General features: G+C 43.8%; 10 protein-coding genes across 10 annotated transcripts; 4 read left to right on the top strand and 6 right to left on the bottom strand.

The window, feature by feature from the left end:
- Nucleotides 1–241: 241 nt before the first annotated feature.
- On the bottom strand, nt 242–2,465 carry L203_100931 (uncharacterized protein; the record flags this gene model as incomplete). The annotated part of the gene is made up of 12 exons (XM_066210383.1): nt 242–427; nt 470–525; nt 575–690; nt 750–911; nt 977–1,045; nt 1,101–1,198; nt 1,253–1,412; nt 1,472–1,574; nt 1,625–1,851; nt 1,906–1,965; nt 2,012–2,110; nt 2,158–2,465. The coding sequence occupies 12 exons, from the start codon at nt 2,463–2,465 to the stop codon at nt 242–244; spliced, it is 1,644 nt and encodes a 547-aa protein (XP_066066480.1).
- A 992-nt stretch (nt 2,466–3,457) lies between these two features.
- On the top strand, nt 3,458–3,941 carry L203_100930 (uncharacterized protein; the record flags this gene model as incomplete). Its single annotated transcript, XM_066210382.1, has 2 exons — nt 3,458–3,460; nt 3,522–3,941. The coding sequence occupies 2 exons, from the start codon at nt 3,458–3,460 to the stop codon at nt 3,939–3,941; spliced, it is 423 nt and encodes a 140-aa protein (XP_066066479.1).
- A 456-nt stretch (nt 3,942–4,397) lies between these two features.
- L203_100929 (uncharacterized protein) lies at nt 4,398–6,362 on the bottom strand (the record flags this gene model as incomplete). Its single annotated transcript, XM_066210381.1, has 4 exons — nt 4,398–4,455; nt 4,701–5,429; nt 5,477–5,583; nt 5,631–6,362. The coding sequence occupies 4 exons, from the start codon at nt 6,360–6,362 to the stop codon at nt 4,398–4,400; spliced, it is 1,626 nt and encodes a 541-aa protein (XP_066066478.1).
- A 638-nt stretch (nt 6,363–7,000) lies between these two features.
- L203_100928 (uncharacterized protein) lies at nt 7,001–10,875 on the top strand (the record flags this gene model as incomplete). Its single annotated transcript, XM_066210380.1, has 8 exons — nt 7,001–7,019; nt 7,063–7,226; nt 7,275–8,879; nt 8,934–9,107; nt 9,163–9,324; nt 9,378–9,940; nt 9,988–10,318; nt 10,369–10,875. The coding sequence occupies 8 exons, from the start codon at nt 7,001–7,003 to the stop codon at nt 10,873–10,875; spliced, it is 3,525 nt and encodes a 1,174-aa protein (XP_066066477.1).
- Nucleotides 10,876–10,980: 105 nt separating this feature from the next.
- L203_100927 (uncharacterized protein) lies at nt 10,981–13,128 on the bottom strand (the record flags this gene model as incomplete). Its single annotated transcript, XM_066210379.1, has 4 exons — nt 10,981–11,590; nt 11,646–11,999; nt 12,049–12,881; nt 12,934–13,128. The coding sequence occupies 4 exons, from the start codon at nt 13,126–13,128 to the stop codon at nt 10,981–10,983; spliced, it is 1,992 nt and encodes a 663-aa protein (XP_066066476.1).
- A 984-nt stretch (nt 13,129–14,112) lies between these two features.
- Nucleotides 14,113–16,357, bottom strand: L203_100926 (uncharacterized protein; the record flags this gene model as incomplete). The annotated part of the gene is made up of 6 exons (XM_066210378.1): nt 14,113–14,138; nt 14,194–15,198; nt 15,252–15,785; nt 15,843–16,190; nt 16,243–16,296; nt 16,342–16,357. The coding sequence occupies 6 exons, from the start codon at nt 16,355–16,357 to the stop codon at nt 14,113–14,115; spliced, it is 1,983 nt and encodes a 660-aa protein (XP_066066475.1).
- A 190-nt stretch (nt 16,358–16,547) lies between these two features.
- Nucleotides 16,548–17,062, top strand: L203_100925 (thioredoxin; the record flags this gene model as incomplete). Its single annotated transcript, XM_066210377.1, has 3 exons — nt 16,548–16,732; nt 16,782–16,960; nt 17,013–17,062. The coding sequence occupies 3 exons, from the start codon at nt 16,548–16,550 to the stop codon at nt 17,060–17,062; spliced, it is 414 nt and encodes a 137-aa protein (XP_066066474.1).
- A 572-nt stretch (nt 17,063–17,634) lies between these two features.
- L203_100924 (uncharacterized protein) lies at nt 17,635–19,007 on the bottom strand (the record flags this gene model as incomplete). The annotated part of the gene is made up of 6 exons (XM_066210376.1): nt 17,635–18,311; nt 18,459–18,503; nt 18,554–18,608; nt 18,666–18,719; nt 18,767–18,787; nt 18,840–19,007. 6 exons carry the CDS (start codon nt 19,005–19,007, stop codon nt 17,635–17,637), a joined length of 1,020 nt encoding a protein of 339 aa, XP_066066473.1.
- A 405-nt stretch (nt 19,008–19,412) lies between these two features.
- On the bottom strand, nt 19,413–20,370 carry L203_100923 (uncharacterized protein; the record flags this gene model as incomplete). The annotated part of the gene is made up of 3 exons (XM_066210375.1): nt 19,413–19,695; nt 19,753–20,015; nt 20,074–20,370. 3 exons carry the CDS (start codon nt 20,368–20,370, stop codon nt 19,413–19,415), a joined length of 843 nt encoding a protein of 280 aa, XP_066066472.1.
- Nucleotides 20,371–20,611: 241 nt separating this feature from the next.
- On the top strand, nt 20,612–23,719 carry L203_100922 (TIGR01458 family HAD hydrolase; the record flags this gene model as incomplete). Its single annotated transcript, XM_066210374.1, has 6 exons — nt 20,612–20,619; nt 20,678–20,935; nt 20,979–21,469; nt 21,614–21,683; nt 22,148–22,221; nt 22,446–23,719. The coding sequence occupies 6 exons, from the start codon at nt 20,612–20,614 to the stop codon at nt 23,717–23,719; spliced, it is 2,175 nt and encodes a 724-aa protein (XP_066066471.1).
- Between the last annotated feature and the right edge of the window lie 151 nt (nt 23,720–23,870).

Here is a 23,870-nt window from a genome sequence, read left to right as displayed (position 1 = left end):
GACGAAAGCAGGTAACGTCGTAGTGAGCAAGAATAACCTAACCTCTTGATCAAACAAGTTATAGGCTGACTAGTTCTCTACTAGAGAGTGTCTGCTCATGAAAATCGCAACAAGCTGTCTCTTCCTTTAGTCCAATTCAAGGGAAATACAATGTACTCCAAGTTATAACTGACGGGCATTTACTCAAGTCATAGACAGTTACTCTTTGATGTCGACGTCTGCCTCCAGCTCGTTGACTGTTTCATCCTTTCTCTCGCATTTTCCTTCTCCACTTGGGACCATATTTGAGTATCGCGAGCAGCATGGGGGAGCCTGCAAAGCAGATGGATGAAAGAAGTACAAAACACCACCCTGGGCCCATACGATTGACAATAAGCTGGACAGTGGAAACCGTCACAGCGCCAAAAGCACAACGAAGCAGGTTAAACTAGGGTTAAGTCAGAAGATTTGAAAAATATTCAAGACGTACAGTAGCCGTCACAGCCCCTCCTTGTCCTGGAACGGTATCAATACCATAGATGGTAGCTACGAGAGTACATCAGCTGTAAGTCTGGCTCTGAGGCAGAAAACATACTGGTTGTGAGAAAGCCAGTGCCTAGGCCAACAAAAAAGTTGAGGACGACAGGCACTGCTAATGGAGCATGCACTTCCATACTCCATGCCAATCCAAGAATAGAGGCCATCAAAAGTCTACAAGTGTTGATATTCCTGGTTGAGTGCCAAAATCGAAAGAAAGAGGAAAAACTGACCCGACTTGGTATGGAAGCGTCATGAATCGAACTTTCTCTAGATTAAAATCATCTGGACAATTCTTGTGATCATCGTTCACACGTTTCTTTTCTCGTCTGTAAATTGCGTCCATGGTACGCCCCGTTATATATGCTGAGGCGGCGCAACCGATTCCGTTGGGTCTATATATGAAGGTTACAATTGGTCAGTCAATGTCGTTCAGGATGCTTAAAAACGCAACGCTCACATGTAACACAAGCCAATCACTATTTCGTTGCAACCATACTCGATCTTGAGTAATGTTGAAAAAATGGTTCTTTCAGTCACTCGTCAATCCATACACAACACATCAGAATAAGAGTAAAGCCTACAACAGAGCATACCAGAGCGCATAATATAATGACGCCCAAATGAACATGAGAGCCAGCTGAGGCTCTAAAAGAAGCGTGAAAGACGACCATGGGTTGAACTATCAAGCATGTGCTGTCAGTCTATTGATGTCACTCAAAAGATTAGAACTTACGTGAGCCCTGTTATGATTTATTAAAGGCAACGTTTCTCCTCTCTCCTCTACAGCCTTTTTCACCTTTCGCCTCTTCATATACGCTGCAGGTGTACAATTGAACAAGGGAGGTGGTATTGATCCGTCACCTACAAGCGCACGAAGAGTCTCTGGAAAGAAGCTGCATATGCAAATAAGCCATAGGCATATCTACTCAGCTCTTGATTCTACACAACATACAAGATCATTGGCACCAATACACACGCACAAAAGATTGCCAAAAACCAAAAGATTGCTCTCCATCCTAAAGAGTAGGCCAGAACCCCCCCGATCAAGGGGCCCACTGATTGAATTTGTCAGCATCCTGACATCCTGAAGGATTGCTGTACCCACAAGTAGGTCCCATCGTCCCTCCCAATGTAAATATACCCAGATACTTACCCCTCTCTTGTGGCATTGCAATATCAGAGATCACGCCTGTACCAATGGATATTAGAGGAGATCCTCCCGAAGATTGGATGAATCGCATGAGCATAAGCAACCAATACGCATTGATAGGACATAGAGCGCTGCCTATACAAGATAAGAGATAGATGCTGAGGCAAAGAAGAAACACCAGCCTGTGAAAACGATATCAGTCATGTATCGAGCACCACTGCTGTTTCAAGACTCACCTGCGACCGAAAAAGTCTCCAGCTGAAGCAAAGAAAGAAGGAGACAAAGCTTGAAAAATGCTATAACTGATGAGTTGTTGGTCTGTCGTGACAGGTTATCGCTTACAGATATAATGTAACCGTCAAGTTGATTTTTTCAATCGTTGTGTTGAAAGCTACAGCCAGCAACGGAATTGCTGGGACATAGATATTGGTCGAGATAGGCCTAGTTGCGTTGAGACCTTGTCCGATCATTGAAAGGAGAAGACTTGCGAGAATATTCCTCCCAGGGCACTGGATACCACAATGAACCATTTCTGGGATTTGGTAAATGAGCTATACGGTTGTTCTGTTGACCCTCTACTCGTGCTCGTCTGCAAATGTCTGGCTCCAGCCACAGACTGAGCAAGAGGTTCGTCTCGTAAACTGGTAGCTCCCATGTCTATCACTGTTGTCACATGTGGTACCGCTTGTAACGATGGCTGTCTGACGATGACTGCATCATGTCCTCTCGAGCTAACACCTATTTCTATCATAGGTAGTTCAGAAAGGCCTTCTGTTGTGCTGATCGCTGTCGACATATCTTGCTTAGTTTCTAGCCTTGGCTAGGCCTTTTCAGAACCTTTGTCCTGTGAATAACTCAATCCAATCCTCCAACTTAGCCTTGTATCTTTTGTAAGCATAGGTGGCTCGGCGTAGAGTTGATGATATTACAGGAACAGAATGGCGCTTAAATCTATCTCAACCTCTCCATGAAGATGGATATTTTTAGATCACTCAATCTTTGACCCTGGGTCTTTATCGGCTGTTAGTGAAGGCGGCCGAATCCGCTTATCTAATCTCCGGTGGAGCCTTTCTTATCATCATTTTATCAATAAACTGCAAAAGCTCATGGTGAATCATGATGTTAGGAAATAAATACGAATCAAACCATAGTATTATTACAACTATTACTATTTGGAATCCAACATTATATTATTTCATAACTCGAAATATTCAACACTTTTACTATAAAACACCTTGCCATTAACTCTTAACCCTTGATATCTCTTTTACAACCTCGTCAGTGCCATTCTGATTCGAAAACAACCCAACATTCTCAGCTTATCATGCTATCGCAAGCGAGAAGAAAAAGAAGCAACGGCTTTGTCTATGGGTCAATGATTATTCGAAAACTCGAATAGAGGAAAAAGAACAGAAACACGTTTGCTAAAAAAGGATGTTTCGCCCTTGCCGAGAGCAGAGTCCAGCATGGCTCTTTTCTTCTTTTGTTATCCTTTCTTCTTGCGGGTTGCAACATTACTTGTTCATGATAACCAACAATAGTGGTCTTCGAACGATCCTTTGTAACGTCTCTTGCTTCTTGGATCTGGGAGATGGAGGGATTGCCGAGGAGCTACGATTTAAAAGTATGGATTATTGTTCCGAATTGAGGCTTGGTGGTACCCAACCCACTCAATCGGCAACTGACCAAGTTCAGTTTTACACCTTGCCTCGGGGTTTCTACTTTATCTCTGCCATAAAAGAGTCAAAATTTAATATTGTCAACCTCTTACCCAGTTCTTGACTCATCATGGTAGGTATTCTCGTCTGATAGAGGCGACATGTGTGTTAACGTTGTATCCCAACATAAATAGGCTGCTCCATCGTCTGACCCTCAGAGTCTTGTTACAGCCCGGCTCGATAAATTACTAGTATCTATTTCTACTGTACTTGCCTCCTACAAGGCCCTCCCGCACGCTGCATCGATATACATCTCGTCTCTCAACTCGTTTCACCGACAGGCAACATTGCTTCTTGCGCAAAGTTGCGACAAACAAGGCAGCCCTCCCAGTATGGAAGAGGTGGAGAGGTTGGAGCTGGAATGGTGGGCATGTGACATTGTCACTGCTTGGTATGGCCCGAAATCAATAAACGTGGCTCTCAACAGGTGTGAGAAGAGGTTGCAGGACACCAGAAAAAGACAGGCTGGAAGTGCTGCAGCTAATGCTTTGTCCGGCGAAATGAATGATGGAACATATAAAAATCTGGATTTCAAAATGAGCCCAGTATTGTGAATGGATCAAAAACGGGACTGGTTGCTTTTTAGCTTGTACAAAGCGGTAAAGAGAACCAAAGATAGAGAAAATGCCTATATGTATGTGAATACAGCTGAAGGATGCACAGTATGTGTAGTAGGATGTATGTATAATAGTGTTCTCAAAACAATGTCCTTGATACATTGTCCTCGACACTCGACACATTGTTCTCGACGCCTCGGGCTGCAAAAGTTATCGGCGAGGCGTGATGCAAACTTTGTAGGCCTTTATGATAAGTAGATCCAGATAGAGAAGCAATCAAATATCTCAAAAGTTGCCGTCGAAAAATCTATTTGCGGGTTTTTTTGGTCAAAAATGCATAGATCATATTACGTGTATGCCAAGAACAATGTCCAGTATGTATATGGTTAAAATGTTGCAATGTGCAACCAAATTTGAGCATGTATAACGAAAGATATAATACAGACAGTTTGATTAGTCTGTCATTGCTTTCTTGACACCAGACCGGCGCATGGTACAACGAGACATAAAACTACCCATATAAAAAATGTCACGATTCCGACTGAAAATATATTCCTTTTGATATTTCTGTAGGCTTTATTTATCCTTGGATCTTCCATGATTGTTTGTGGGAAAGAAACGCAGGTATGTTGATGGTTTTTAGAGAATGGAGAGCAACAGCCAATAGGCAGGTGGCAACGGCGAGAAGATGCGGAAGTATGATTGAGTTGAGTTAAAAGCTCGGCAAAATGACGAGAAGGGTTTTGATTGGCTGACAAAGGTACAGTAAGGCAACAATCGCTGTCTTCAAGTGGCACAAACGAAGAAGTAATCATGGGCTGACTCGAAGCAGACTGGTTGTTGCCAACATTCCTTAACCTGCCTCTAGTATTTTGAGATGTAAAGTTTAATCGGTCATCACGTATAGGAAACGCATCGGCAGTGTTGGGGCGCTTCATCGTTGCTCGGCGAATTTCATATTGCTGTTGCTCAGCTTCTGTCAAAAGTTCTGAATTAGATTGAATAGATTGGTCGGCTGGTAAGACAGAGATCTGAGTATCTTTGGAAGAGACTTTGAAAGAGTCGTCTGACCTAGGCGCCATCGGGACATGATTGGAGTCAAATTCTTCGAATCCTTCAATCGCGCCAACGTTTGATAGAGGACGAACTTCTGGTGGTAAATCGGTTCCTGTGCTTCTCTCCTCCTTGGTATATGTGTTTTTATTCATAGTTGCCATTGCAACGTCAAATTCATCTTCCCCACTCTGTGCTTCCTGGTCATTGGGCTCGGTACGATTCCAAGACCGGACTTGACACTGTGATCTTTTCCATAATTGGGAGCGGAAATTACAATATGCCAAGTATAATTTCATAGCGCCGAGTGAGATAAAAATGGTGGATATCAAACGATAGGCTCGGTTTCCAAAAGGATGAGAAGGAAGGACAAGTGTGAGGGTGAGGAAGATTATTAGACCAACAAGAAGGTTAAGCAAGCCCAAAAGATACCTGTTTCGCCTCAGTCCTGATTTTTGGCAAAAGGTGATCATACTCACCACAACAGTTGCTTTGGACGATTAGCACCGCTCTTTGCCGCTTCGAGGAAGCGAGGGATACACTGAGTTTCGACAATATGATGTATCTCTTCGTATACGGGGAGAAACTAACACTGATATCAGCATCGACGTCAACTCTTATAACCTCACTTACACATTCCGGAGCTGTGCTTTTGGCTAGGCTGAGCTCGACAAACTCTCGCAAATCATCGCTAATGCTTAATTCTCTGCATCCGCCTTTTTGTAGAAACGTTTCAAAGCCTCTATAGGCTTTTTTTCTCATAGGCTGCTCTTCTGGTGGTAAAAAAGTAGTGCCCGGTGGAGGCAAAGGAGGGTACGTGAGCGTACATGAGGTCGTAGGTGTTGTGACGACGACTTCCAACGTGGAAGACGTCCTGGTGCTCACATTCGATAGCACAGAGAGCAGCTTTGAAGACCTCTGTCGCCCCTTCTCGGTCTCTTTTGTGTCAAAACTATCATTTTCGTTGCCATCAATGACCGATCTTGTCCGATGCGCCCTGACGATGACTGGGTTTGCTAAACCCTCTGATCGCTGCTTGCTTTGGCAAGCAGATATTTCATACTCAGCATCGAGATAGGCGAACGGTTCGCGACGATCTTGCAGACTTGTGCTGGGTATAGGCACTCCTCGTCTAATGTCTTGCTCCAGCAACGACCAGTTGTCTTTATAATCTCTGAACCACAACACAAAGAGAATGTTTTCCGAACTGTGGTCCTTGTGGGTCACAAAGTCTGCAAAATCTGTAAAAGAGATTGGCGAACATGTATCTCCATTGAGAATGTGATGCAGTTTGAGCTGACCAAGACTTGTCTGAGGACGATGCGCAAACATGAACCGATGGCGACCACCACATTGAGAGCTCATTGGTGTAGGTTATAGAAGAGATATAACGAGAGAGACAGTCATAGTTGATGTATGACTTGGTTTGATATATTAGAATTTTTGTGGTCGCGTTATATGTTTTTTTGGGAATAAAAAAAAGAAAAGAAGAGAAAGAAAAAAAAAGACAATTGAAAAAATACAAATATAAATGAAATCGATTTATAGCACTTGACGCGAATGTGTAGTGGTTATCTCAAAGGATGGTGGTCAGGCACAGGCACGAAAAAATCTCCGGTGAAAGTGATATGCATGAGTTTTTTTCCTTTTCCTTTTCTTTTTCTCTTTTTCTTTTCTTTTTTCTCATGTATCAACTATTATGGTAAACTTTCATGACCGAGAGACGTTGTTGGATGACAGTGATAGTCACTGGAAAGCTACCAGCTGGCCAATTTGTTATACTATCTGACTTTTTTTTCTTCTTCTCTTGTCGTTACTAGGAAAAAAAAAAGAATAAAAGTCCCGAAACCTGAATCGTCCAAAATGAATTAGGCGCGTAAGGCAATTGGAAGGTGACATGAATAGGCATGCGTACACGTTCCAGTCACGTGGTTACACAGATAGCTTGTTCAAATGGCTGAGATTGCGATATCTTGAAAAGATAATCTACAATTATCTTCAAAATGTCCATATTGGATGATTGTAAGTCAAACGATACGTTGGGACATTACTGATAAGGCTGTAGTCGTGGAACACAGCTCGGGACCCTCCAACAGTCACTACACTGGGGTCTATCGAGGGTCTGCACCGGCATCGGGTCCTGGAGGAGGAATAGAGTCTGTAGACTATCAGGGATTTGAGGATGATGGAGATGAGGAATTAAACGAGGAGAGTGGCATGATCCAAGCTGTGAGTATTGGACGGCATTGAGGTTGAGTGTGCGATTGACACGTGTAGCTTGAGACTGGGTTTATCCCATCAGCGCGAACTTTAGCGCTGCCGCCGCTCTTTTCATTATCACTCGTCCAGTATTCTCCACCGTCTTCAATATTGTGTCTTGTGTCCACGAATAGCATCTTATTTCTCGCCACAGCACCCTTGACGATAATCATCATTGACCTTGAAAAGCCTGAAGAACTGGTCACCATTGACTTGATAAAGTCAGTTTCAGAAAAAGGCAACCAGCAATCAAGGGCATCTTTAGTGATTGAGAAGCTGTTTGCGGATCCCGCTGCTCGACATTTACTTATCACGATCAACACCGGAGAAGTTTTTTACCTACCCATCAGCCCAGGCAACACCGCCGTTCAGTCTAGGAGACCAAGACTGTTACGTCTCAAGCAGATCATTACTGCTGCAGGTTGGCCGCCTTTATCAGGCAATACTGCCAATAACACTGGAGAAACCGCATCACAGTCAAAGGGCGATGCAATCACTCCTCCGTCTACTGATGTGTTACTTGGAACAGCAACAGGACAAGTGCTATCACTGTCATTACCGCCACAAGACGATATTTTTAAAGCTGTATCTATAGGCATGAGTAATCCCGTTGAGAAAGACTTACATACAGTGTATACGTTACCGAATGAGGAGCCTGTGACTGGTATTGGTTTCGGATTCTGGTCATTAGATGATTCCTCTCATGCTTACCAAGGCAAGGCTGGTAAAAAAGGGGGGAAGAGGCAAGCTTGGGTTGTGATTACCACCAAAGAAAGACTCTATGAGGTCCAAGGAAGCATTAGCACCACGATCGCTAGTGGAAAGGCAGGAGGTTGGGCCGAGGAGCTGTTTAGGCCAATGAGAGATATTACTCCTAGATTCCAAGAACTACCAGGAGAATCACCCAACCCACTACTGAGGTTCTACATACCTACTACCAATGGTCAATCAGCGTCATCCCTTCGGTCTCCGTCTGCACTTGCTTGGTTGACAGCGCCAGGCTTGTTCACATCAAATCTTGCCCAATCTTTTAGTAAAGATATTCTCGTCAAACCTTCGCTTGTTCCTTACCCTATGGAATCTCCAGAGATAACATCGGGACACTATCATTATCAGTCCTCAACTACGTCCACATTGCATCGGACACCAATCTCGGTCACAATCACTCCATGGCACTGGTTATTATTGTACGCTGATAAAGTTGTGGCAGTATCCAGAGAGGACGAGAAAATTGTTTGGGAAGAACGGCTTCCCCTGACTGGTGGAGAAGAAGCTCGCGGACTTTCAGCCGATCCTATCTCATCAACATTCTGGATATACACCTCGTCATCCATTCTGGAAATCCTCACACGTAATGAGGATCAAGATGTCTGGCGCACGAAACTTGAAAAAGGCGAGTTTACGGAAGCCCTCACCTTAGCACGAACTCTGCCTCAGAAAGATGTTGTCCTCTCCAAACAGGGAGATGCATTCTTTGAGCAGGGTAGGTATATTCAATCAGCTCAATGTTATGCCCAAACAAATAGGAGCTTTGAGGAAGTCGCATTGAAATTCATTGATGGAGATGAGAGGGATGCGCTGAGGATATATCTTTCTGAGAAACTGGACAAGTTGGATAGAAAGGTATGCCTTCTGGCTATCAATAGTAATTGAGGAATGTCTAATAAAATGTTATAGATGAAAACCCAACGAATGATGCTCGCTACTTGGTTAATCGAGATTTACTTGAGCAAGTGGAATACTTTGGAAGATATATTGGCAGCGGAGTCGGCGAGCACGGATGTACAGAGTCTCAAGGCGGAAAAGGTGCTAATAGAAGAAGATCTGAAAAATTTTATGACTACCTACAAAGTATGTTGTTGGGCAAAGGCATCAGAAAAGATGTTTTTACTGATGTTCGTCTTAGAATGACATTGAGCCCAAGGTTATTTATGAATTGATACAAAACCATGGCAGGACAGATCTTTACCTCTTTTACGCAAACTTGAATCAGGATCATGGAAAGGTAGTAGAATACTGGGTAACCGAAGAAGAATGGCTCAAAGCTATAGATGCTCTCAATCGCCAGGTAAGATCCACATCAGCTCGTCGTTTTGTCTTTGCATTGAACGCCCCCACTAGAGCTCAATTGACCTTTATTACCGATTTGCATCCATTCTGATGCGGCACGCTCCTAAAGACACGGTTGACTCATGGATTCGACAGCCTGCACTATCATCCCGGAGACTCATTCCTGCCCTGCTACAACAACACCAACGCTCTGAACCTTTATCATCCAATCATGCAGTCAGGTATCTCTCACATGTCATTCATCACCAAAACTGTACTGATACAACAATACACAACTTGCTGCTCACCTTTTATGCTTCTGACCCTGACTCTGACGACGAGCCATTAATCCAGTTCCTGTCTTCTTGCCCAGACGATCCAGATACAGAAAAACCTTATTATGACCTCGATTATGCCCTACGTACATGCAAACAGCATGGTCGAACAAAGGCTTGCGTGTTGATATACTCCAAGCTTGGATTGTACGAGAGTAGCGTGGATTTGGCTTTAGAGAAGGGTGACTTGGAGCTGGCGAAGGAGAATGCAGACGGACCTGATGGTGACGATGGCCTGAAGAAGAAATTATGGTTAAAGATTGCCAAATATGTTGTACAGGAGCAAAAAGATATTAAGAGGTGGATTTGCCCATTGTCATATATTCAGCTGCTGACAATGGTTACAGTGCGATGAAGTTTCTTGATTCCACCGACCTCCTTAAAATCGAAGACATCTTACCCTTTTTTCCCAATTTCGTTGTCATCGACGATTTCAAGATTGAAATTTGTTCTGCACTCGAAGATTATTCTGCCCGCATTGGCGCCCTTAAGGAGGAGATGAACGAAGCGACAGCCTCCGCCGAAAGTATTAAGAGAGATATAGCAGGACTAACAAAAAGATTTCTTACTGTGGAACAAGGAGATAAATGTTGGAAATGTGGGTTGGAGTTGGTCAGCCGACAATTTTATGTGTTTTCTTGTCAGCACATGTTCCATGCAGATTGTTTAATTACAATGGCAAGTATTATTATTATTGGATAAAGAACGTCTGCTGATGGTTTGGACAGGCGATGGAGTTTCTCCCAGCGACCTCACTAAGACGTATTCTTCACCTCCAAGATCAATTAGTCTCACGATCGGACACGAAGTTTGACCCACGCCGACATCTCTTATCATCCAATTTTTCCCCCTCTGGGTCGGGCAACAACACCCCTCAGCGAAAAGACTTAGCTCATCAACAAATCACATCTGGCAGCACCGCTACGGATTTATTGTTGGGTGTGACTGGTAGAAACAAGTTGATGGCTGCGGGCGACAAACTTCGTGACTTGATCGTACCTGATGCTCTTGCACAAGCAGTATCTATAGTTAGTGCTGGAGTTGGTGTGGGCAATAATGCCAGAACAAAAGGAGGAAAGAAGAAAGACAAGCTCAACGAGGCAAAAGTGGAAGAACTAAAAGGTGAGCTCGATGAGCTTGTTGCGAGTAGTTGTCCGCTTTGTGAGGGTGCGGTCATGAGCCTGGATAAGCCATTCGTTACGGAAGATGAGAACACTGCAGATTGGGAAGTGTAAACCCGAGACGATTTTAGATATGACTTACAAGGTACATTTTACGTTTAAAATCAAAATGTACACTACGTGCATTCACAAATATATATATATATAAGCCTTTTACAGTCAATCCTGTCTAATGTGTTTTTCCTCTTCTGCTTGTTCAGCAGCCTCAGCAGCTGCCAAAGCCGTTTGAAACCATTGAGCCAACACAGATTGTTCTTCTTGTCCGACACTGATTCTTATTAAATCACTCTCAACCCCATACTCAGCAGCCCAATCCAACTCAAGATAATGAGCTAAGAGAGTATATGGAGAAGCCAGGGTAAAACTTGTCCCCAATGAAGGACCTTTTGCGCAGCCGATGGCATTGTAAAACGCTCGTGACGCGGCTTTAGAAGTGAAAGTAAGAGAAAAGAGACCACCGTAACCTCCCTTTCCAAGTATTGGATATCTCTGTGCTACAGCATAAAGGTCTGGTGTAATGTATCTTGGGTAATACACTTTTTTCAACACTTTGCCTTCTGCTGGTGTACTTGAATCATCAAGCGACCGGCTGTGTAATAATTCACACACATAGTACGCATTGTCGTTGACCGTTTTTATACGAGCACGATAATCTCGAGAATTACGCTCCATGTAGACGGCGTCCTCAGGGTAGTAATAGTCTTCGTAAGTAGCTTTCTGAACAGATTTGAGGGCTTCATAATGAGGGCTGTTGGGGTTAAGAATAAGACTATAAGACATTAGTTGGCTGTTGCCGAGCAAAAGGGAGTATGATGGCGATTTACCTTCCGCCCATGACATTAGCATCACCACTAAAGATTTTTGTCAAGCTGCTGACGACTATGTCGGCATAAGTTACCAGCTCAACATTGATGAAATTTCCAATCGTCTCATCAATAACAATAATGAAACCATATGTATCTGCCAGTTTTCGGATACGGACAAGATCGGGACTTCGTAATAGTGGATTGGATGGGAATTCACAGAACAAAGCAAGAATAGCAGGCTCGTTGGGGTTGCTCTCTGTCTCGACAAGGAGCTTCTCCAAAGCATCAATATCTTCGGAACCACCAGCTCCAAAAAAGTGACACCCGGAGCCCCATTTATTCAGAACTTTCAACATGTCGGTGTAAGGAAACCTATATAGTCATAAGCCTTTCTTTCCATTCAAGCCAAAAACTGACGCACCCATAACATATACTTTTACCTTCTTTCTCTCCCTTGATTGTTCTAGTTTGTCTACAAATACCGTGTGCGTGCCAAATAGCACTCATACCACAAGGATACAAATACACGTCTTCCTCGGTGACTGCTTTCATACCAGACCCTGTACCTCTCTCTAAGTTTTCAATCTTCCCATAGTCCTCGTCGCTAGGCAATAGACCACCAGCTATCCTTCTCTTGAGCGCTAGCTTGGCGAGAGGCGCATTAAACATAGGTAAGTTGCGGCCATATCGCTCTTCTAAATATGTGGTGAGATCCGAGGATAAAGCTTCCTCAGTGACGGATGATCTCTCAAGTGATGACGACAAACCGGGAGTGTTGGAAGCCGAGTCGGCAGGAGTCGTGGGGGCAGGAGGAACCGAAGCAGTTTTCCTTGAGTAGTGCTTATTTCTTGTATTAGGCACTTTACTTGCTGGTCGTTCTAAAGGCGTATGGGGAGGCGACGTTTTATGTTCAACTCCAGCAGGCGTTTCCCCAAGGAACGCCAAAGCCCTTTCGGCCATACGGGATGAAATGCCCTCACCGGTATGTTGCCAGAAAGCCTTGCCAAATGACCAGTACTCCTTGTCAAAGATGAGCATCTGCAGCTCAACAACATTGACGCCAAGACTTTGAGCAACAGAAGGGTCGACAAGCGAGTTACTAGAAGGTTTGATAACATACTCTATAACCCGGGAAGTCACCGAGGGTGTCTGAGAAGCAAGAAAGTCGCGACCAGCTTCGGCGGCTTTAGAAGAAAGTAAGAGAATACAAGCTTCGTTTGGATGGCCGAATCGAGCAAGGCAGATATCGGCAAGCTGTATCAAAGAACAAGTCAGTCCGTCCACTCCAACATGAACCTTTTCATACCTTTTGAATACTGCGATGAATGAAAAATCGAGGATAACCAGTCTCCATCTTGTCGATTACCCTCTTATCGCCTTCTTCGTATCCAATGTTGTCTTCCCATGTAGGCAGTGATACTGAGATGGCATGGGCAGTCAGCACTGGGACAGGAGATCCTAAGGGTATAGGCGCTGGAAGCGGTGCCACAGTTGTAGGCATTTTAAAAGCAAATGATAAATGAGAAAGTATTGCAATTTCGACTTTTAGTGGTTGACTCGGTCCGGTCAATTAGATACCGACGGAATCAAATTTCTTAATGAAATTATTTACAAGTGAATATTGCAATTATATAACTCTTTATTGTACATATATCTCGAGTTATTCACAATTTGGTCATCGCCCATACAAACGGATATAGACTCTTGAAGTCACAATAACTATGACTTGTACGCCCTACTTGAGTCTTGAGTTATGGGCACAACACCTCCATCCATGTTTCAACTCATGGATTCACCAACTGACTCTTAATAAAGATAAGCCCTCTTCAATAACGTGATCCGTCAATTTTGAAACCTTGTTGTAGAAGCTACACTAATACTGGTCTGTCATTTCTGCTGACAAGTTATTCAAAAACTCGCTATCTGGCAGGGATTGAGCAGTCAGGACATTGTGGAATAGGGCATGGTATGATATCTACCGATACCTATCCGCTCGCTCTTGTAATCAAAGTAATTTTAGCGAGTCAAATTTCATAATCGACAAACACGTTCGAAAAAAGCGAATAACAGTTGGTTTGGCAAAAATCCGAGGCGATATTCATACTATATTCTCTTTTGCGTTACAATAGAATATCAAGTTGCTTCAAGAATGTCTCAGACCAATTCGTTCCAGACTATTTAAGTCATACTGAGCAATCGACAAAGGCATCCTTATTTGGCTGGATAACCCTCGAAGATCCGAGATAACAGTGTTCTGGGTCGATAGTTTTTGTATTGTTGGTTTAAACTGAACAAATTCAGATGAACGATTACTGTCGTGTTAAACCGAGGCGGTCATAGCAACTAGGCATTCAATATTACTAGCGCATATTTGATGACATTGATAAAAATTCGTTTGTTGTAGCAAAAAAAGAAGAGGAAGACATGTTATGTTTTGAATGTAATAAAATGGGATAAATTAGAGTCATGAATGTTCGTTAAGTCGTCATAATTCCTCATCAGATCCGTCAGCTATCCCAAACACCATTAGCAAGATGGGTTTTGGAATCAACAGAAAGCTGCTCACCACCAATGTTTGCCAAAAAGTTGGCAAAGTCGGCCTCTTTTCTTGTCTCATTATCAATGTCCATCTCGGCGTCTGCCTTTTTTGCTTCTCGTCTCAACTGCACTTCGACCTGTTTTTTCTCTCTTCTTTTTTCCTTCTTGGACCTTTGAGGTTCTTTAGATACCACATGAGTTTCTTCCTGGGCCTCGCGTTCATCCATGTCCATCTCTAAGAAGCCAGCCATGAGCTCCCCTTCAGTACGCTTGATTGCAGCGCGCTGCTTCTTGGCTTTCTTAGCTTCTTTTTTCTGTTTTTTTCTGCCAATCAAGCCAGGACCAAGAACAGCAAGCTCTTCTGGAGAGAACATTTTGTTAATCTGGGCTGTCTGAGACTGGTTAGGATAGCGTAGAGGAACGGCGGAAGGCTGAGGTCGAAGCGTGTTGGGAGGAGGAAGTGGTCGAAAAGAATCCGATTCTGCATCACTGTCATCGTCCAATTCTGAATCAGAGTGCATCAACCGCTTCTTAGAGAACGACGTTTGGGCTGGCACAATGGTTGGCACTGGGGCAGAAGTGATCGCGTCAACATCAGGAGCCACAAGATCAGCATCCTCATCCATTTCTTCCTTTGCAGGTGATTGTCCTGTCCAAGCAGCCTTCTCCCCCAAATCATCAAACAAACCCTCAATTGTAAACGCTTCGCTAAGCGTTGACAAAATTTTCGCATCACTGATCTTTTCCGCATTCATCTCCACAGATTCTTTGGTTAATCCAGATACAGTCTGCACAGAAGCTGAAGCAGATGATGGATGAAATCTGGGAGGATTAGTGTGATAATGAAGTTTACCACTATTCCAGTCACGAAGAACTTGGACAGCAGAGCTTTCAAGATCAGGAATTCCGCCTTTACCAAGACGACCTCTAGTAAGGGCAACCTTTATGAGGAAGTCTCGAACATCATCATATGGCGGAATGTTGTAAATTTTTTGTATCTGAGCAGGCTCAATTTTACTGAGTATGACGTCCACTTCACAAGAAGTTAAAATTTTAATGACCAGATATAATCTTTGATATACTCACCTGGAGAAATTGGATCTTCAATCAACTCTGCTTTGACGCAATTCCTCAACATCATCTCGGCTTGTTTCTTCTTTCCCTCCTCACCCTCCATATTGCTACCAATGTCCTCTAAAACAACTCCAGGGCAATCAAGGATTCTGACGCCTTTATCTAAAACGACTTCTTGCACAATTCTAGTCTTGCCTGGCATGGCAGCGACGGCACAGGCTCGACTTCTCTTTAATGAATTGATGAGAGAAGATTTGCCGACATTGGGGTATCCCACAACACCAACAGTAAGGGAGCTATGAGGAGTAGAGAGAGCGTATTGCTTGAGCAAGTTGAGAAGAGCAGGCGCACCGAGGGATGCTGACGTTGTAGGTAACTCTGAGAGAACTGCCTGTTGCCCAGGGACAGTAGCAGGCTGAGCTAAAGGAACAGCATTCTGAGAGAGGTTTTTTCCCTGATTTTGAGTAGAGGATTTAAATGGCATAGTAGGAAAAGAATGTCGAAGATGTTTTAGCCAGGAATCAAGGTTTGCTCTTGGTACAAGATCTATGGCATAATTACCAATCAGCGCCCTTCTGACTCAAATACAAATGTTAGACTCACCAATTTTGTTCAAAACCCCCAACAGTTTTTTACCTTGCAAATCTCTTTTTCTCACTTCATCTTCTACCCATCTACTCCTGGTGCCCTCCGGGTCTCTGGCGTCCAGTACCTGGATGATTACATCACTTCGCTCTATCACTTTACGAAGCTCTCTCATGAATGCTTTTGATGAAGAATCACGAGTGAGCGAAGCGTCAATCGGGTTGTGGAAACTGACGCTTTCAGTATCGCTAGCCAAGCTGGATATATCTCGTTGAATAGAAGTGAGAGCTTCCATAGTGGGTTGAACGGAAGAAGTTGTCACCTTGGTCTTCATTTGAAAGCTGGGTACTTGGAGACTTTTCTTCTCTATGCCATTATCAGACCGATGCATAAAGCTCATCCTTGCGCCTTTACATACTTTGCGCTGTTGGCAAAGAGTACACTTTTGTCTTGTGCCCTTTACTACTCTTATCTTTACCGGGGATGTCAATAAAAAGAATCAAAGTCTGACACTCACTAGCTTTAGGCATCATTCCTCGTTTCGTTTCTTTTTGTGGATACCAAAGAAAAGAAATACAAAAAAAGATAAACTTTTAAATTGAAATACTTCAAAAATGCAGACGCAAAAGTCCCCCGCAACTGTGGTGCCTGGTCAGTTCCTATCGATATTCGCATCTCTTTTTATTCTTTTATTTCGTTACGAAATCAAACAAAATTGCTATAATGCTTTTTCAAAAAATCCTCTCTTCTCGTGCCCTCACGTCTGGCAGTTTTTCAATCTCTCAAAGAGGCTTTCATGCCACTCGCAGCGCTAGAAACCATTATCTCGACGCCGACACGACAACGTTTGAGAAGAGAGCTTTGGATAAAAGCAATTCCAAACCAGTATTGGTCGACTTTTACGCTAGGTAAGCGAAGCACCACGATCACAAGAATGTATCTTACTCTTATCGCTAGCTGGTGCCAGCCTTGCCAAGTGCTTACACCGTTATTGAAACGGGTGACAGGTCCTGAATCCAACTTTGATCTGATGACTATCAATGTGGATGATTATCCAGACATTGCTGGCCAATACAAGGTCGCTGCATTGCCTACTATTGTTGCTTTTAAAGACGGCAAGGTGAAGAACAAGTTTGGTGAGTTGTTGTTCATGGCTATAGTACCCAAGGCGTGCTGACAAGGACCTAGTTGGCTTTAGAGGACAAGAAGATATCGACAAGTTTTTAGATCTTCTGTAAGGTACACATAGCGGCATGACATTTAGTGCTGTTGCCTTTCACGCCTACCATTACCATGTCCATCGCTGTCAGATTATATCATGGCAATGGAATTATGTATAAGATATGTGAAAGTAGAAATCCAGTAGAATGGTTATGACTGGTTAGTATCACGTGACTAAGAAAGCTTTACTCGCGATTTGTGAAAGAATGAGTAATGGATAGACGCTGTAAGTGCGTTAGCATTTTACACTGGGAGTGGTAAAGACGGTCGATAAGTGCATCAACGGAGAACGCAAGGATAAAGAAATAGATATATATATAGATCAACTGTAGAATGCTTTCATATACTTCATTTCATGCAATACCAGTACTAGATTTGCTGTATTGGAACGCCGTTCATACATACAATTCACATACTTATCATCAACAAAACTCAGTGGCACACCAGATGCCTTCACCGAGCACATTGAAGATAGGCATGCAGATGATTGGCACGCCTAATCGGACAGCTCGTCGTTTAAGTCCTCGAGAATATCTTATCACTGTTCTTATATACACTTTTTATATATATGCTATATATATAAACCGGGTCAAACCCTCTGATGCTTACCATTGTCGTCTTCTACATCAGTGGGGGAATCTGAATGATGCCATTGGTCTTCTTTAGGCTCTTCTTTTCTTTTGGTCCTATGTCCTTTTTTACCCTGACCATGTAGTTTTGTAGCAAAATGTTGTCCTTGCGTAACGACGCTGTCCTTTAGCTTTTGAGCTCTTCTCACCAATCTATCACGTTGTGGTTTCTCAAAGTCCATCAGATGTTTCTTACCCCACGTATCACCAACTCTTTTCATCAACTCTTTTGTTTCCTTTTCCGCTCCCTCTTTCTTACTATTGGCCTCATCGAGCAACCTTGACCAATACTCACGATTCCTTGCATTCTTCTCCCATTCCTTGGCGAGTCGTAATGCGTCCATGTCTTCTATTTCCTTCTTGGTTTTTCCCATACATTCCATCAGAGAGACCGCAAAATGGTGCATCCATCCATCCTTATGGCCCCACCAATGCCATTTTATCTTCTCTTCCGGTTTTGCTGGTAACTCGTGCCGGCCACAAGCTCTTGCAATATACGTAGGGTCAAACCATCCCTCTTCCGGATTGCCATGTTGTTTTTCCATATCGTGCTTGATGCTTTTGGGAACAACTTTGAGGCAACATCTTGACAAACCATGCCATCCAGCTTCTTTGGGATCACCTTTTTCGGGATCACCTTTTTCGTGATTATGTTCCTTGTACCTATTTCTGCATGACTTGCAACAACGAATGCAACGCTTTGTACACCATTTCTCACATTTAAAGGTACACTTGATGCAGCAGCAGCAACAACGACAACAATCATGAATGCAGTGATAACAACAATAGAGGATTGAGAGGACGTAGATAGTGACGATGAGAATAAAGGCTAGAATTATGCGTCAGTCAAGAATCAAAAAGGAGATCAGGTGAGTTTACCGAAAATTATCAAGTGTTTAAATTTATTCCAATACTCTGTAATTTGATCGATATACTGGATCACAGTGTCAGTTGTTATCCTCGCTTAAAGAAAATATTACAAAAAACCCACTCCTTGTATTTGTTTCAGAAATTTGAGAACTCCCAACGCATCTTGACCCTGGTTCTATCACTCCCTTAGCCCTGATCTCTCTTGCTAACTCTTTGACTTACAATTAGGCCTTGAACACCACCCTTTTTTTTACGTCAGCTAATGCCTCACAATTGGTTTACAATTTCGACTTACAGAAGCTGTAGCTGCTGCACTTTGAACTTTATCTGTCGCTGTAGATACTATATCCGTCGCTCCATTCGTCACTGTGGATGCTACATCTGTGGCGCCTTTGACAGCTGTGTTACCAACACTCGTAATTTTGTTTCCAATATCTCCCACATCAAATGGTAACGGAGCCATTGGGTTGTCCTCTTCTCCCTATTATCTGGCACTTTATCTCAACGCTTTCTCTTCTTTTATATAAACACAGAGAGGGAAGAAAGGCGTCAAGCCCTGTTTGCTGAAAAGGATTTGGATAGAGACGGGTTAGAGCGAGATGGACAGTATTTCGTCTTATGCCCAGGATGGACGTATCCTCTTAAAGTGCATAGAACGGATGGGAAAAAATATGGGAGATGTATCAAGAAAGGGATAGCTTGAAAGGACGCATATTGAAATGTTGAAAGGACGAAAGGTGAAAGTGGATGTATCATATATGTCGCCGGGTTTCCTTCCATTCCGCGACTATGTTAAGCGATGTTACCCGACCCATAGGATCAATTAATAATGGCTTGATGGTTGAGATGGATTGGCTGTACACCAGGATCACCACTCTATTCTCTCACCTTTCCAATCCCAACACTTTCCTCCCATTCCTCCGTCGTTTGCGCCTCTTTTCACTTTGCCCATGATGACTCCCATGTTTCTTACAGCTTGGTCAACAGTGAACCTTCCTTTTGATATGTCAGGTGGAAGGTTTCCAATGATGGGATATGTGAATGATGTGAGGATGGTACCAGGATGATAGGCGTATGCGATAGCAGAGGATTGCTTATTGATGAGTTCATAGTCAAGGGTCCGGATGATTTGGTTGACAGCTGCTTTCGACCTATCCCAATAAGACACTTTAAACATGTTCCAAGAGTTGGTCTGATAGTAAACTCACGCTCGGTAGGAATACCATCCACCATTCTTATTGTCCCCGATGCTCCCTACCCTTGCACTCAGTGAACAACAGATCGAGTTGTTTACTCCAATCAATCCTCTAGCCGGGTCTTCATGCCATTCTTTCAATTTTTGAAACTCTCTCTTTGAAGGTATGAGAGGCACGAAATGTTTATAAGTAAGAAGTTGACCCAAGGCGTTTATCTGAAACGAGGTCAAGGCCTCTTTGGGATTGATGGCGGAAAGAGACTTCTCGGGATGCAACTTAAAGTGATGCTGTTGTAAGTACTTGAACGGACATGAAGCAGAGGAATGCACCCACTACACCTGCAAGGCAGACGATAGCCCTCACGACTCCATTGCCTTCTCTGCTCTTCACCATCTCGGCAGCTCTTTCCAATTCTGATTCTTCTCTTACATCAACTTTTTCTACGACAGTCAGCCTGTCATTGATGCTGCTCCTTCCTGGCCCTGTCCCAGGTGATGCGATATCAACAAGCTGGGAGGATGCTGCTTGATGCGTGAGGGCGTATATCTTGAGGTTGGTATGCTGCAGGAAATGCCGAGTAAGGGCTACTCCAAGACCGCCTGACGCTCCTTGTATGATTGCCACAGACATTTTTTCGATTTCTTATAAAGACAAAGTGCAAAAGTCAAAATAAATACAACGCTTGCATTTGTTATTAGATTTAAATAGTTGAAAAATCAACATTACTTATTTTGATAACCATACTGGACCTGGTCGATGCGGGGCACCACACTAGTTGTATCTGATTAAGGAAATTATTGGCAGTTGCAACTATTTTTTTCTTTTTACATGGTTATGTCTAATAATTGTATTATAGTCAACCGTTGTTGTTATGCCAAAGTAAGTCGCCTTTACTCCATCTACCGGGATTACCTCTTACATGTCCTTATGGCAGTAGGTCGCTCAAACTGCGAGCCCTTCTTATCGATCTCAATGGAACCCTTCATATTGGCACTGAACCCACTCCATCAGCAATCAGCGCTCTTGAACGTCTTCGAAAAGCTCAGATTCCGTTTATATTTTGCTCAAATTCTACCAAAGAGTCGTCAGCCAATTTACTCGGGAAATTGAAACAGATGGGATTCAAAGCAGACAAGGAAGAGCTACTGACGAGCTTGGGGGCTTGCAAAATGCTGGTTGAGGAAAGAGGACTCGAGTATGTTTATAAAACCAGCTTTGTTACTAATAGCCCATGCTAGACGGCCGCTTTTACTCATGTCTCCTTCTGCCAAAGAAGAATTTTCCTCACTCACCTTCACGGGAGAAGACTATGATTCGGTGATACTTGGGCATCATCCGGATTCCCTCAGTTACGAGCCTCTCAACAGAGCTTTCCGAGTCTTAAAGGGAGAGCCTATCTCCTCTCTGTCTAGCTCATCACATGCCAGTCGTCGGCCAGCTCTCATTGCTCCTCATGCATCAATGTATCTACAAGATCCCGGCTCTTCCTCTTTCCCTCCAGGCCTCTCTCTGGGAATCGGTCCGTTCATCAGAGGCCTTGAAGAGGCTTCAGGCGCCAAGGCTGAAATAATAGGTAAGCCCACCGAGGGCTTCTTCCAACTCGCTCTGGAAAAGTTGAAAGATTTGAGTGGGAAAGAGTTTGAGAATGGACAAGTGGGAGTGGTGGGCGATGATGCCGAGAACGACTTGGGCCAAGGGGCCAAGCATCTAGGACTGCAGAGAATACTGGGTGAGTTTTGCCTACTCTCGCCTGTCGTCACCGCTTGACCTTTTCAAAGGTCAAGCGGAAAGCAAAGACAAAGCATTGCCAGATGCCAGCCCATGCCCGTTCGGCAGTATAAAACCACAAAGATCAAGCTAACCAAAGTGATAGTCAAAACCGGAAAATACCGACAAGACGTTGAAGAGACCATGGAACATCCTCCCGACTGGGTGTACGAGACGTTTGCAGATTTGGTAAATGATCTTGTTTAAACGGTTGAAAAATTGGACACCATGCCTTCCTGCCGTTATTCCATGGCAACAACAACAAGCCTGCACCGACAACCACAAGACTTGCAAACACAAAGCCAAATAGTCTTACCCAACGCCTACTGGGTTTCCATTCTCCTGCAGCCACATCTCGTACTTGACAATACCAAGTGGTCATTGAAAACGGCCAAGTCTTGCCGTCTCCGCCTAATACTTTAAATGGCCGCCCATATACGCTCCAAACCTGCTTATTCACCTTGCCAAATGGTCCACACAAACAAATATGCATAAGATTAGGAATATGCAATAAGGGCTTAAAGCTGAATAATCAATTCCAATCCGTATCCGGCAGTCTACTTTTATCGTCAATGTTGATAGCACCAGAGGGCTCCCGAGAGTCCTCGGATGGGTCTTGATCTCATGTGCTGCGCACCAGGCCTCCGTCGGCGAGCGCCGCCGCCTCCGCTGCCATGGATGGCTCTCCGCCAACATCGCTGAATGGCGGTTTGGGTGAGCAAGCATGTCGGCCGATAAGAGGGATTAGATAAACTTCCCTGAGATTTTGACCCTGAGTTGACGGTGGTTGACTCGACTAGCCAAGAAATATATAAACAGGGAAGTTTCCCATCCTCTTTCTCTTTTCTTCTTGTACAACAGCGCAATTAATCTTTTTACAACAACTGATACAGTATACATTATGTGCTGCTAAACACACTACACACACCACATCCAAGGTCGTCCTGCGTCCAGTTCACATTATAACGTTTTACCTATACCAGACACATTCAACACGACGTCCACACCTTATCGCTGGTTCAATAGCCATCACTGTCAATATGCCGCCCCTATATCTCACCAGCGCTGCTCATCCCAGAGCTCTCATCCCAGCGGATCTATCGTCCGTACATTGCCAGACAAACGACTGAGCGAGTCTCGTTCTGCCTTTACGGCGCAATCTTGCAACACTTTGTGTACCGATCAGCAAGCTCTCGTAGAGCATCCCACTGTTTCTGTTGAATTTCCGACCTACCCTCTTATTACTCCCACTCTATCACGTGACGCATCCGACGACATGCGTTTTACTTGTCCCGATACCCGTCCCTCCCTCACGCCGTTAGGCCATCGTCTTCTCTGCCTTTCTGAGCAAAAGCTTGCGTTCCTGGAGGAAAGCTCATTTGACGAAGGCAAGGCTCTTTTGAAAGGTGTTCTCGTTCGTGAGGCTGTCCGTCTCGCTTGGACAAATGTGCACGAGGGCTCCGTCTCTGAGATGAACGATTGGCACGCAAAAGGCGCCATGGGCCTCGAGGTTTATGATGAAGAAGACGAAGAAGAAGATTCTGGTGAAAAGGAATGGTTTGAAGACATCATTTCAAGCTTTGGTGAGGAAGAAGTTTTGTGTGGTGAGCACGAGTGGGCCGAGAGCAGCGTCTCCATGCCGGAAGATGATTTCGAATTGAACGTTGAAGGCATGCAAGCGTTCACCTTTCCTCCTCCCTCGCTTACTTGTTTACCACTTGATGCCATCGTTTCCTCTCACGAACACCCTGATACCGACGTCAATGTGGTTGAGGTTGATGATGACGAGTCGAATACACTTGACGTTGTATATCTTGAAGAGTCACGTCCAGCTCAACCTTTTACTGCCACTACCCTTCACTTTGCCCCCGAAACACCTGTTATTGAGCCAGTCCCTTCACCACAGCTTGTACCTCCTTCTCCTCTACCACTCTTGTCTGCCACCACCTGGGACTCGCTCTTCTCCGATCAGAGAGAATACTTTACCGACTTCGAAGAATATGTGGATGACTTTAGCCTCCCACCACCTCTTCTTAGAACATTGTCTAGTTCGACTGCGAGCAGCGAAGCGGATGATGGAGAGGCTTGCAAGACGCCGCCTCTGAGAAGTGATGAGCTTGAGTTTGAAGAAGGAGATGAACGCGAAATGGAACGAGATGTGATGGCTATGGGATTGAAGTCTGAATTTGCTAGTCTAGTTTTCTCTCCATAAATAATTTAAACCATTCAAATTAATAAAGTCTGATGAGTGAAGTCTATTATGTTTGTATTCTTTTCAATGTATATAAATTTAAAGGAAATGATTAGTAAAGTTGATTACAAATAATAGAGTAGAAGGATTAGAAAAGGGCAAATAGAAATAA

This window comes from Cryptococcus depauperatus, chromosome 1 (genome assembly GCF_001720195.1).
Source record: "Cryptococcus depauperatus CBS 7841 chromosome 1, complete sequence".
Taxonomy (NCBI): domain Eukaryota; kingdom Fungi; phylum Basidiomycota; class Tremellomycetes; order Tremellales; family Cryptococcaceae; genus Cryptococcus; species Cryptococcus depauperatus.
The sequence above is the reverse complement of the archived record's forward strand: the minus strand, read 5'-3'. Positions and strand labels throughout refer to the sequence as shown.